The 14,343-nt window shown below is 30.5% G+C and overlaps 1 protein-coding gene across 3 annotated transcripts in view; it reads left to right on the top strand.

Moving 5' to 3' along the window:
- LOC143235354 (uncharacterized) overlaps window positions 1-14,343 on the top strand; it is a 63,739-nt gene that overhangs the window by 41,015 nt on the left and 8,381 nt on the right. For all 3 annotated transcript variants that reach the window (XM_076473437.1, XM_076473436.1, XM_076473435.1), the window contains exons 12-16: window positions 100-303; window positions 3,574-3,710; window positions 5,539-5,660; window positions 6,701-6,778; window positions 10,629-10,833. In XM_076473437.1, coding sequence (XP_076329552.1) covers window positions 100-303; window positions 3,574-3,710; window positions 5,539-5,660; window positions 6,701-6,778; window positions 10,629-10,833 — 746 coding nt within the window. The remainder of the gene's footprint in view (window positions 1-99; window positions 304-3,573; window positions 3,711-5,538; window positions 5,661-6,700; window positions 6,779-10,628; window positions 10,834-14,343) is intronic.

Here is a 14,343-nt window from a genome sequence, read left to right on the forward strand (position 1 = left end):
GAGATTTTAAAGTCCCACAAGCATTATAAGATACTTTGGAGTAATACAAAATAAACTGACACAATCCTATATTCTACAATAATTTTTTTTTTTTTTCAGGAGAAATATTTTCACAGTGAGCCTCGTAATTACCGTTGTAAGGTGTGCCTCAGTTGGTTTGGATTATTTGCAATCTTTGTAAAGCACATGGAAACTGAGAGTCACCAGTATCGGTGTAAGTATTGTGGCCTGACTTTTGTTCAACCTGGGCCACGGAGAAACCACATTCAAAGCATTCATCCAGAGATGGCCAATGTTTGTGAGGTATGTGTTTATATTCAGAACTTCTACTGCTTGCTTACATGCTCTTTCTTTTATGTTATTTGTTTTGTACACTGAAAAATATTTTTCAGAGTATTTGTATTAACTTTGTTATATACATCTGTAATAGAATATATTCTCCTCTACAAGAACCAATCTCTTGTCTTGATTTTAACAACTAGATTATTTATCCCTTAGATGTTTTTCATCTCATTTGCATTGTGGAGAAACTCCCAACACCTAACAGTTTTCTACCTGTTTAGATTATACATTGAAAGTAGGATAAACTGTATCAGTTTGAGACATTCTACTGTAGAGACTTGTATAGTTTTTTTGTGATTTAATATGCATATTTGAAAGCTACATATTGTTTGGGGAGCACTGAAATTTCTGAGATTAAATGAGACTTACAGGAAAATATATAAAGTGTTTGCTCAGGTGCACACAAGCTTGAAAGTACAATAAGTGCCATAATTCATTGTTTGTACATATAATTCATTAATTATTACATATTTTTACAACAAAGGTAGATAAATAGTATACATAATTAGATAACTACTAACTTTAACCTAAGGAAACTTTAGTAAAATGTCTTAAAGTCCATTTGCTCAAGTGCTGTATGAAAATAGATAAAAGGCTCCCTCTGTAATAAGTCCATAAACTAAAAAGGAATCAAATGTGAAAAGGATACTATTAAGAAATTTGGACGTTTGTGATCAATGCTGAAGTTATTACAGAGGGTGGTGGTAGTATTTTTCATTTTATTTGGTGTTTTTAAACATATATTTTCACTTTACATTGATGACTGCTTCAGTGTTAAGGCAGGGAATATAGGAGGAGCTATAAGTTTCACTTTAAACAAAAGTGATTTTCATTTATAAGGTTCTAGCGGTTGTGCCAATGAAATATGGAACTGACATGAAAAGATGTATTTTTATTCATATCATAAAAACCACCTTTTACTCAGACTGACTCAGTGAAGGCTTTGGAAATTTAGTAAAAATACTTTACTACAAAATGTTTTTGTGTCCAACTGAGTTGTAATGAATACCAAGAGCTTACCAAAGTTTATAAAGACACACTTAGAAGTTGTTTAGAAATATTAATTATGCAAAATTAGAGAATGAGTTACTGGTTTTTACACACACACACACACACACACACACACACAAACTTATAATGAGTATCCATTAACGTTGAGACATAAGCGTAAAGTTCAGGTTTTACATGACCCTATAATAATGAAAGAATTCTTTTGATTAGTTAGGTCATTCCACAGAGTAATGCCTTCACTTTTAGAAATTACTTAGAAGGAGATGATAGTAGAAGTTAAGGGTACACGAGTGATGGGTAAGATAGATGAATTTTACAGGGGGTTAAGATGTATTAAGTGTATCTTGTAGTAATATACATATGAAATTTGAACATACGTTAGATCTTCAAGTGTCAAACAGCCCCTTCTAACTAAACAGTAATGACTTGGGTGTGATAGCATTTTCAGGTTAAACAGAGTAATACTAAATCTGCATTACGTTGAGAGGGTTGGCAGATTCAAGTGGTGCTAAGTTTAACTGAAGTGGTTGAGTCATGAGCTAATAAATAGAAAGGCTGGACACAATGTGTAACACAAAACAACAATATACATTATATGTACTTGTGTTGGACACTGGACTCTATAATTCATCAGTAGATTTTCTTATTTCAAAATGTCTTCCTGTCATCTAACATATTTCAGTCCTGTGGAAACTTTAAAGTTTCTTACTTTGTGGGAAATTTCAGAGTTACTCATAGTGACTAGTGTTACCCTCTTGACTTATTGTTTTCATTAAATACGAAGAGGTTTTGACCTTAATGGCATCTATCGTATCAGTGAAGGACGTTACTATTTCCTTCATCGTTCCTCAGTGTGCAGGGTTACCACAGTACCTCCTGTGGGCATAACAGGTGTAATCTTTAGTAGAATAACAAAGTAAATTGGAAAAAAATCAACAAGTTTCTTATGTTACGGATCATAAGTTTTTGACTCCAAGTTCATATTTTTAAGATTATTGCTATAATCTCTGGTAGTTTAAGAAAAATCAAAACTTGGTATGAGGTTTGTATTGGTTATGAAAATTCTTGTGATGCTGTTTAAATAATTTTTTAAGTCCAGATTTTGTCGTAAAAACTACATTCAAGAAAAGAAGAAAATGAAACTCAGTGAAACTTTCATATTAAGTGAATGTTTTCAGGAAGCTGTGTGATTTGTAGTACATCTGTTATGTTTCTCGTTTTGACCTTTAAAAGGATGCTTTTTTGTTTACGAGTGTCCTGCCAACTAGATAAACATCTTGCCAGATTGTTTGGTGCTTAGGTATTTCCTTACCCCATGGTTGTTAGTACAAACTACATGTATAATTTCCAGTAATTATACTTTGGTGTATTGTGCATTTTTAAATGTGGAACCTGTGTATGTAATTATTTGTTTTTTAATTCATTACGTTATTTATTCTTGCATGTTTCTCCAGGGTATTGGTATAAAAACATTCTAGGTTGCCGTTTCTTTATGAAAATTACACAGTTAGAATAGTTTGTTCAATTGATTCAAACAATTGGGCTATTATTGGTTAAAAGACCACATTGTTTTACTTGGGTTAACGTACGTTATTGGTTAAAAGACCACATTGTTTTACTTGGGTTAACGTACGTTATTACTCAGTTATAACCTGTAATATAATATATTATTGGTGTCATAAGTTTAAAAGAAAATGCTGTTATCATTAACTTGGTATTGCTAAATATTTTGCATTTAGTTAAGAATTGCCAGTATTAATTTTGCCAGCTCTATTTATTATGAATATATTAAAAGTTTAATATATTGTAATTACAAGTATCTTAATACAATTCTTCACTGCACTACTTCTGTTTGCTGGCTTGGAACAGTTGGACCCATTCGAAATGACCAGGCTGTTCATCTTTATTGTGATTTTAAATTTCTTTTGCATATAATATAAATAAATAAAACTTAACAGATGAGTTTTACTGGTATTACTTCATGAAGTAAGACTTAAATATAACAAAACTTTGCTCTATTGTATATGATCCAAGTGGTATATGTTAATACAAGTGTTTGATTTATGTGGTTGTGTATACATACCAGTTGTTTGGATCTGTATCAGTAACTGTTATTTTTATCTTAAGGGATTTGGGACTCCACAGCTTTCTACAGTAGTTGTTTGTCTTTATATATGTTGGTGTGTCTGTATATATATTTCATTTGTTTACTTTTATCAGATTTGTGGTGTAAAAATGGATAGCTCACAAGTGTTATGGGGCCACTTATCTGGTCATGGAATTGTTCACGAGTGCCCCAAATGTCGGAGACGTTTCTTACAGAAAGAACAGCTCAGTGCTCACATGGAAGTACACGAGTAAGTAATTTTAACTATTAATGGAAAAATAAACTGCATCTTCTGAATTTACTAGATTAAATTCATGGGTAGTTATTTTAAAACTAAGTTTTTAATCTCCTAAACACTTTAGATAGTAATGTCTGTGTGAATAAAGGTTTGTAAAGCATTATAAAGTAATATAGTTTGTCATTATTGACCATCTGACTTGTTTTAGAAAATTTGGATTTACTTTTATAAGAAAGTTTTTTAGTACCTTACTCAGTTGTTTTAGTTTTTTTTAATTGTTTTATTAGTTTCAAGAAATATAACTTAATTTTTTTGCTGAAGAAATTCCTCTACATTCTACAATTTTAATATCCCACCTAACATTTTATAATTTAGCTCAATTAACAGTGGCATTACCTGGGGGAGAGAGGGAGTGACAGAGATAAATACTGTGCTAAAATCTTGCAACACTAACATCGAGAAACACTGGTCTGGTCATATGTAGGTTGCTGTGACTATATTAGCTTATTTTAATAATATTATTCAAGGCTTTCAAATATGTAACTAATTATAAGTAAATTCTAAAAGCTCTAAAGCAGTGAAATAAAAATTGTAAATATCTACCCACACTTGTTAAGAAATAACTTTATCAGATGAAAGTTTTACTCTCATTGCAGGTTCAGATTAAGTTCTTTCAAAGCCATCAAATACCTCACTGAAGTGTTTTATAAAATTGTGATAGATATTGCTGAAATTTGACTTGTCCAAAAAATGTTCATTCTCAACGTTGATATTATTAGATCAAAATTAGGCTCTCTCCAAACCAAAGTCCATAGGAATTAGAAGTTCAGGCAGTCTGAGGCATTAAAAAAGAAATGAAATAGTTAATAATATAACATGTATTTTAATAAAATTATGCTTGTATGGAAATTTCAAGTAAAATTTGTTTTTATTTACCGTAAGATGTGATATTTTTTTACATTACCAGCATTTTGCAATTTTCCCATGTGGTATCTTACCTCCTCTCACAAAAGTGGCTATTCTCATTTAGTTATGCCCTCCATAAGCAAAAATATCTTTCCATGCCACAAGTCTTAAACTCCATCTGCCCCATGATCAACATTGTTCACAATGTCTTCGCATGTAAACCATCATGTAATAACCCTTCACAAATAGGAATGTGACACATTGTAGGAAAATTACAACTTTGCTTAGCACATTGTTTGTGACATGGTTGCTGTAAGCATGGCCATTCTGGTACATTGTTATATTTTATTTTCATTTCTATTGTGTTGTTTTCTTATTGAAAGGCAGGGTGACATTGTTTTGATTTGTTTATTGGTCACTGTTAGAGCTGTTTGAAACTTTCTAAGATTTTAGATTTTGTGTAACCAAAGAGACATCCTGGATAGTCAGAAACTACAGAAACAAGACTGTAAATAGATTTAAATAACTCAGTAAACCTTCAGATTCATTCAGAGTTTTAATATTTGTTTGATAGAAGATAATATTGTCGGCCAAATAGATCTAGCTCATTATAACGGTATTTACATTATATTAAAGATTGACACTAAGGATGAACTTTGTGTTGTAAAACTGGTTTGTCATTTAAATACTCAAACAAAAAGTAAACTTTCTGTAAGTTATTGGAAATTATTTCTTTCTCGAATTACCTTTTAATACTTACTGATCCTACAGAGATTTTTCTCAGTCTCCAAAGATTGTTATGCATTTGAAAAAAAGAAACTTAAATAGTGAGGTGTAATAAATACAAGTTAATGGTTCAAAAACCCTGGAAGCAATGTATGGGTATTTGCATCTATGTATGTTACATGTATAAAATGTTTTATTTCTTTTACAGCCCTCCAGTGTCCTGCCCTTGGGATGGATGCACAAAACAATTATCTTCAAAAATGGGGCTTTATAATCACTTGAAATCTCACCAAGAAAAACGTGATTTTGATTGCTCTTTCTGTGGGAAAGGTTGGTTGAAATATGTTATCTTAACGACTACTTCAAACACAGAAAAAGTCTTATAATATTAGTATTTATTGCTCTCTTTTTTTTTTAAATAGTATGGTTTACTGTTGTGTTGGAATAAACAAAAAATATATTACTTTTTTAATCTTTGTGAGTTCTAGTGTGTGAATTAAAACAAACCCTCATTAATTCAGGTTTGTTTGTTTTTTATAGACAAATGTTCACAACATAATGTTTAAAATCAGTAATCCGTGTATTCTCATTCTGATCATCAACAGCTGTTTCTTTAGTGTTTTCCGTAGATGGACGACCCCATGATAGGATTCTGTCAGAACAGAAGTATTACAGTTACTGATCATGAAACACCAGTACTCGTTGTGTACTGGCAGCTTATGACAGGTTTTCCAAGCACAGTCTTTTCTTACAGTTATTATTGGTTCGGGAGTTGAGTTGTAGATACAAACTTTCAAAAGTACCGAGTTAGTGGTTTATGCTACAGTTATATCACAACCTAGTGTTCCAAAGTAAAGATACTTAGTGACATCAGTATCATTTGGATGTGATTTTTTTTGTACAAGAAACCAATACAATATGCTATATAATTTGTATTCTATAGATGAGCTATAGGTTTAAAGGAAATGATTTGTGTGAAGATAACATGTGCTACTTTGATAAGTTTACTGTAAATACAAGTGTTGTTTGTAACAGTTGCTTGACTGTTCTTAATTTGTACTTGTATGGTTTATCCATTGAGAACCCATGCTGTTAATAAATATCCATTGTATTCAAACTGATCAATTCAACTATTCAGATTTTTTGATAATCTGAAAGAACTACTGAGTAATAACTGTATTTAAATTAACAAAGTTTCAGAGTATTTCCTCATGAAGAGAAAATTAAAAGATAACCTAAATATCAAAGTATATATATGCTTTGTTATTCATTAGAGTTAAAGGGAAAGTTTAAATTGTTTAAGTAAAAACAGTCAGTTGAGAATCGAACTATAAGATTATTTTATATTGATAGTTGTTATCTTGAAACAGCATTTTTCAAGAAAGAACAGTTAGCAAAACATCTGGAAACACACAAAGAGGAAGACAAGTCAAAATTAGTTCCATCTGGTAAGATTACACATCATGTTTATCATTGAATTAAGTGCTTTTGAACTTTGAAATTATTTCTTTTTGTAATACTCGTCTTGCTTGCTTTTAGCCTATGGACATCGCCAGTATCAAAATGCTCATATCATGACCTATCTCAAAGTTATGTTCATTATTTAGTTAAATACCTCTATTGGCAGTATGTATCATTAGACTTTGATTAGTGTATATATGACAAACAATAATCATTTTGCAATGGGCATTCTTTACCATGCATGTCACAAGGTCTTCAGTGACTTCCTACTTTTTAAATATATTATATTAATTAGTATAGCATAATATGGATAATAATCCATATTTTATGATAATATAAGTTTTAAGTTCTTTATTTTATAAGGCAGTGTTAAAACAAAATCGTGAATTTCCCCTAGTGTGAGAAATGTGACATTGTTTCTCTAGGCACTTTCCTTCTGTAATTTATTCACCTACCTCTTCAATAAGTATAAATATTCATGTAAGCTATTCACTATAGAATCGTTATTGCTCAGACAAAACCATCAAGTAAGAAATAAGATCCCTCTTGATGCATCTACCTGTTACATCTTCTATTTCAGGATTTGTTAATAGTTCCTTCTTATGGTTAATTCTGTATTATCTATAACCAATAAAAAGCCAAGGTTCTTGTCTGTCAAATTAACCATTGTATTGTGAACAAGGAATTATCTCGGGTTTCTCTTTTAGTACAAGCTTTGTTTCCATGGGAAAGATAACAACTAACTTGGACAAATTTTTATCAACCTTTTTTCATAGTTAGAAAAAGTGTAGTAGTTAGAGGAAATTATCTGTTTTTTTTTGCATGTTTCTATTCTATGTTCTTTTGGTGCAATGTTTAATTAAATAAAAATCTTGTGATTTAAAAAGTAGGGTTAAGTATCATTGACAGTTAACAGATAAACAGATGAGGGTGATTGGTTTGTATATTGTTTGTCACGTTTATTCTTTACTTATAATAAAAACAACTAAAATATAAAATTGGTGATCTCTTTAGGTTATTTAAAGTTATATTAGGTGAAATAAAGATAAAATAGTAAAAATATTTTACAAGGTACACACAGGAACAGCTCCATGGGCAATTTAATTGGATAGCATAACATGAGCTTCATGTTCCTCAAATGATTTACAACTTCTAATGGCATGAATAGTAGATAGACACAGCTCAAGGGGCAATAAAACAATAACATTTGTGTCTGAATAGATGTATACAGTTATGAGATTAAAGATACTTAGAATAAACAATTACAATTTGAAGTCATTCTAAAAAGGGGGGAAGTAATAATTTTTTTTTTCTGGTGGTTACAAGGTTGGTCAAATTGGTTCACCTTGTATAAAGTGAAGGTAGAATAAATATATAGTTTTACAAATAATAGACATTTGAAATGTATTTCTGAGGTTTTAATTTATCCAATTGAAATCTGAGATGGAAGAAAAGTAGTTTTATCTTGACATGAAAATCACTTTGTACTTAGACTGTTCTAAGCAAATACTCAGTATTATATTCACAGACAGGTATCGTTTTCAGTTTATTAAAAATACTTCATTAAAAAATCTTGTCTGATTATTTGTATGTGAAAAACCTATAATGTTTATTGCAAACCTGCCAAACATTGTGAAGATGTACGTATTATAAGTTAGTAGTAATGAAACTGTGATGACTTTAAACTGGATTTAAGAATTTTTACTAAAGATTTGTCTGTGAGTAGATGGAGTTTGAGTAATTTATCAGATAAATTACTCAGAGTACAAAATGATTGTAGTGTTAAAAGTTTTCATGTTTCGTTTGCATAACCTCTTAAGACCTCCTAAATGAATATCAAAATTCTTTTCTGTAAAACTATATTTACTATATCACTATAGATTCATTCTATTTCGCTACCCTTTTTTCTTTCTAGAATTATTGTGCATTGTAACAGAAAATTAATTTTTTATGAGAAAAAGCTTAAGGCTTTTAATTTCATTGTTTGTTGAACTTCATGTAATTAAGATTCCCGTGTTACATACTTAGCCCAGGTTTTGTTGATATGTGAACTATTCACAAGCATACTTCACAGAGAATTTTTTTTTTTCCATTATCTGACCTGACCAGTTTCCAAATTTTATAACAATAAATAAAACAACCTACATAAGTACCAGAAATTCAGTACTTTTGTTTGGCCTTTTTTCCTGCAGATGAAACTCTAGCCTTTCCTTCTAATGATGATGATAATAGTACATCATGTAATTTTTATCTATTCCAAATATGCAATTAAAAATACAAAACAATTGCTTGCACAAAGCAAACTGTATTATTTAACTTACAATTTAACTGGCTTTCATACTAATGCACAAGTGCCTTTAAAGTAATTCCCTTAGCTACATGATCTGAACAGCTCAATAGCTTATTTGAATCTATAGGTGAAATGACTAAAATCTTAACAGAGAACAGAATAGCATATTACATTATTTGGTGAATTAAAACTTTGTTTTTCTATTGGTTATAAATGGTACAATAGCAAATGCCAGAGAATGATTGGCAGAGCAGGAAGAAGAAAGGGTGGGAAGTGTGACTGTCTGGTTTATGCCTCGATAAATAATGTTGAAGGCTATATAAATCACTCTGTGCCTTCGTAACATCTAACTTATAATGAATAATTTATTTTAAACTTAGTACATCGTAGAGGAGGGATAAAAAGAAAGAAAATGGAAAAGTCTGAGTAAACAAATTTCATATTAAACAGATGAGGGGAGATTAAGAGTTTATTTAAGTGTCTTTTTAGAAATTAAAACTTGCATAACATTAAAATTTGGTTTTATTAACTGTTTTGATGACAGGTTTATAAATTAATGATAAACTGGTTTAATTATGTTGAGTATCTTAAAATTTTTGACTGGAGCATTTTTACCTACTTAGTGAGAGGGTTAACACTATTCATTTTAGCATAATATATTATTAATTACTGTCTGTAATTAACCTACTCATTGTTCATGGTATCAAGCAAACACAGTATTAATGGGGGAAGACACTTTTATTATATTAGTTATTAACAAGAGCTGGGTGAAAGTAAAGAACAGTTGATAATATGTCAGGCTTACACCATTAAAACAGAAATGTAACGAAACTTTGCAAATAAATATTTTAAAATTATTTGGTAATTAAGTGTTGATCCAGCAGCAGTCCTTGATGATGCAGTTAACGTAGGTAATGTAGATGTACGGTTAACGTAATGTAGATATGCGTATCCAGTGACTACTAACCTGAATCTGTAGATGTGTACTAGAACTCGGAACAGATTTATTTGTTTATTATACACATAAATTCCAAAACGTTATCAAACACGTTAATAAAGTAACAAAATTTCTCTAAAGAACTTTATTAATATTGAGTGTCATCCTGACTGTATATTGTCTATGCCATTATAGGATAATATAGGCACTCATAGTTTGTTAATATAAGCATCCTACTGGCCAGCATACTTGAATGTCTTGAAAAAGTTAAATAATTTTTTCTGGCATGTAGGAAATGAATCTCTGTCTTGGAAGCTTGTTTGTACACTTGTTTTGTATTACAAAAATAAAATGCTTGTATGAATACATTTTGAAAAGTATATAGATATGTGAATAGGTTCAACATAGAAAATTAAGTCTAGTTTTGGCAACGGTCAGGAACATGGAACGAATTGTTAAAATGTACAGTATTAATATTGGTTATATCGGCAGGACAAGCACAAGATTAAGGCCAAGCCAGTTATCTTAAAATTATACTTTTATTTGAATTGATTTCTCTGTGTCTTTATGTCAGTTTCACCTTTTAATAGTTGAGTGATACCTTTATCAGGCACAGGAACCTCAGTTGAAATGAAAGGGGAAGGGCCAGCCTCCTCTGAATTCTGCAGCTCCAACCATGAGATGAAATATGAGGGAGAACACGAGTCACAGAACATAGCAAACAAAGAACTCATCCAGTTAATCTGTGCAACTTGTCATAAAGGTTTTGACTCTGAGGAGCAATTTGCTGTCCACCTTTGTCCCAGCCACCCCAAGTAGGTGTACACAGAGATACTGCTGTGTGGGATTCAGTCGTAGATCACAGCGTGTTAGCTTCACCTTTTTTAGGTTTAACATGACAACATTTCCACATGCAACAATAAAGGAGTTGATTTTCTGCTAATAAACTGTTGAAATTCATTGGAAATTTTGTTACACACACAGAGACAGACAGACAGAAATACGACAGTGTGAGATTTAAAAATAACAGGAACATACAGAAATACCCATGTATGAAATGAGTAATATAAAAATGTTAATAAAATATTTGGAAATTCAACAACGTATTTTCATAGTCATTTGAAAGCAAATACATATCTTTATCATAGAATGTTACTACTAGTTATTGAAGTCTTGTGTTGTTTCTTGTAACATTTTCTTGATGTTGGGTATGACTTGTGTACTGTTCTCATAGAGTTGTATACATTATAATGTTTTATAAAATAACGATATCAACAGATTAGAATTTTATGGAAAGTTTTGGTTAAATTTTCAAAGAACTAAGTTAGAATAATCATGAAATTTCTTCGAAGTGTATAAAAGTCTTTCTATAATATGTATGATATCAAAATTGAACTGGGACTACCTACAATGTTTTATTATTATTAGGAGAAGTTAAATTCAGATCTTATCTTAACAGTTTCTGTAAATATTAAAACTAATGTTTATTTGTAACATGTATACCACTAATTATGGTTTTACATACAGTTCAAAAGCACTTATACAGTTTTGTTAAGCATGCTTCATTCAAATTAAAATATACTTTTTATGATAACTTCATTTCTTTACTTATAAAATAATGTAATATTTTTCTAAAGAATTAATTGCCGAGTTACTTTGGGTACACGTGTTTTTCTACTTTATAATTTAGATGTTTCAAACATCTGTTTTTTGTTTACTTGTTATGATTTATGTATGAAAATGGATGAAATTAATATTTTTCCTACTAAATATGTTTTCACAAATTCATAAAATATTGTTATAAGAAGACTTTATTGAATTTAAGTCCTTTGTAGTGAAGTTACAATGTTCTTCAAAAATGTCGTCAACTGGTCTTTGTTTTACTTCCCCTTTAGAAATGTCATTTTGTAACATTTTAACTTGCTGTCGAAAAATGTTGTGGTGGGTTCATATTCTGTATTTTATAAGTTAATACAAACCTTCTAAATGTAACTTTTTTCATTTATTTTTCATAAATATTTGTCTTCAGTTTAACTGAACAAATAAATGACATACTTATGCCCCCTTCTCTTGTGGCTCAGCAGTAAATCTAGGCTTATGATGCTAAATACTGGGTTTAGATACCTGTGGTGAGTGGTTCATGGATAATGTAACTTTACTTGACCAGAAATACTCCTTGTCTACCACACTAAGAGGTTCTTAAGGTTACGTACTAGTTACAACTGTATACTGCTTAAGGAAGACAATTTACTCTTGATCTGTAGAATGTTTTAGTAAAGTTGTCACTGGTTTCTTCTAATGAGATCATAGTTTTGAAGATACTGGTTTAAATGAACATTTCAATGTTAAAAAATATATATATGTGCATAAGTTTGTGTATCTAAGTGCTTGTTCTTCTGTTAAAATAAATTCATAATAAGCTTACATTTCATTGACTCTTAATGGATTTGTGCTGTAGCTGTAATGTGTTATACCTTACTGGTGTTTATGTGAATACATGTAGTGAAAGAATAATATTGTTCCATTTTTTTATGTTTGAAACTTCTCTCCTAATGCCTTTAACATTGAAAGCTGTTACTTGGGCCACAGTTATTATTTTTTATGTTGCTCTTTTTACACCTTTCTAAACTTAGATGTTGAGAGGAATATTAGGTGATTCAGCATAAGTACAGGCAACTCCGTGAGTCGTTGGTCTGTTGCACGTGAACTTCCTGCAGGTAACAGCTATGTCGTTAATGGCAGTCTATAAATACCGCCTCGTTTTACGCTTGTCAGTTTGAAAGATTATTTCAGTTAAACACTGAAACAGAATGTGTAATTGTGAGTATATTTGAGAAAAGTTATGATATGTGCACAAGTGCACTGTGGTTGATGGAGGTCATATTATATGAAATTATGTAGACTGAAAATGTTCTTTACTGCATGTTGAAATCTTTCTCTCTCTCTTATTTAAGTTAATACCTTTTAAACACTTTAACACTTTTTTTTAGCATGTTGCTTTTGGAGATGAAAATGGAAATCAGAATGCATTTTAAAACTTTTGATTTTAAAGTCACGTTTTCAACTATAAGGATATATAGTGTAAAGTCAGACACCTGCAACAATTGAGGCCCTTCATTTTAAGTTAACTCCGGATGTTTTGAACTAAATTAACATTGTGTCTAATTTGAATATCTTGTGTAGTAACTTTACCTTCTACACTATTATCCACATTTATTTTATATAAGTTTACTCAAGTAATATGTAAAAGTCGTGACAAGAATTCTAAGAAAATGAAAGACATTTTTAGAAATGTGTCATGTACTGGCTTATAAACCTTTTTAAGTTGGTCTTGTAATAATGATAGCAGATATTTCTTTTTTAAAGATTGAAAAATGTAACAAGTCATAACAGAGGAATGGTAGAGATACTGTTTTGTTATCTTCAGAATGGAACCTTTAAAAGATACATGGTTAAAGATGAGCAGAAAAACACACATTGGTCTGAAAATTTTAAAATTCTGTTACATCTAACCAAAAGTTTGCTTTTTTTTATCCAACAGATTATGTATCAATTTTTTAGTTGACTGTTATAAATTTTTCTGTTTTAAATGTGTTTTGACCTGCAAGTCTGTTGTAAAGTTTTCAGTTTTCTCAGTTGAGATTTAGTTGATGTTTAATGTGATAGGAAGAAAGATTTTCAGCAATTGAAATGTTGTGCAACTCCAGTAGCTGCTAGAAACACATAAAATAATGGATCAAACAAGCAAACTGAATGAGTTACAAGAACACTAGAACTCCTAGATAAGTTAATTGTATGTAACAGGATCTTTGGATAGAACATTAAGAACATTTCTTCACAAGGGTACAGATTGTAAATTTCGTACGCTTTGAGGTAAACGGAACTTTCTCAAAATTTTATTGTACATCACAGGAAGCTTACTGGTTGTCATTTATGTTGCAAGGTTGTTTTTTTTAATAAGTGTATTTGATAAAGTTTTAAGGTTTAATAAGTTAAAAGCATATTTTTAGGAAGTTTTATGGAGTAGGTGTTTAAGGTAAGTAATTAAAGTTTCTCAGAGTCTTACAAGGATGTTTCTTAACTGTTTCCTACTTGTTATTTTCAGTGCATACTTGTGCTTCTTGGCAAAAATTAGACCTCAGAATGCTCATGTTAACTGGGCTTTCTCAAACTATCAAGTAAATACAAACATCACCCAAAATAGGCAGATTTTTAATATATTACCTAAAATCACATATTTGCAATTAAAGATTCAAAGAATACAACTACAAATTGACATAGTCTCTACCTTGTGCTCATGAAAACAAGTGATCACAAGCCTTCCC

This window comes from Tachypleus tridentatus, chromosome 12, assembly GCF_004210375.1.
Source record: "Tachypleus tridentatus isolate NWPU-2018 chromosome 12, ASM421037v1, whole genome shotgun sequence".
NCBI classification, from domain to species: domain Eukaryota; kingdom Metazoa; phylum Arthropoda; class Merostomata; order Xiphosura; family Limulidae; genus Tachypleus; species Tachypleus tridentatus.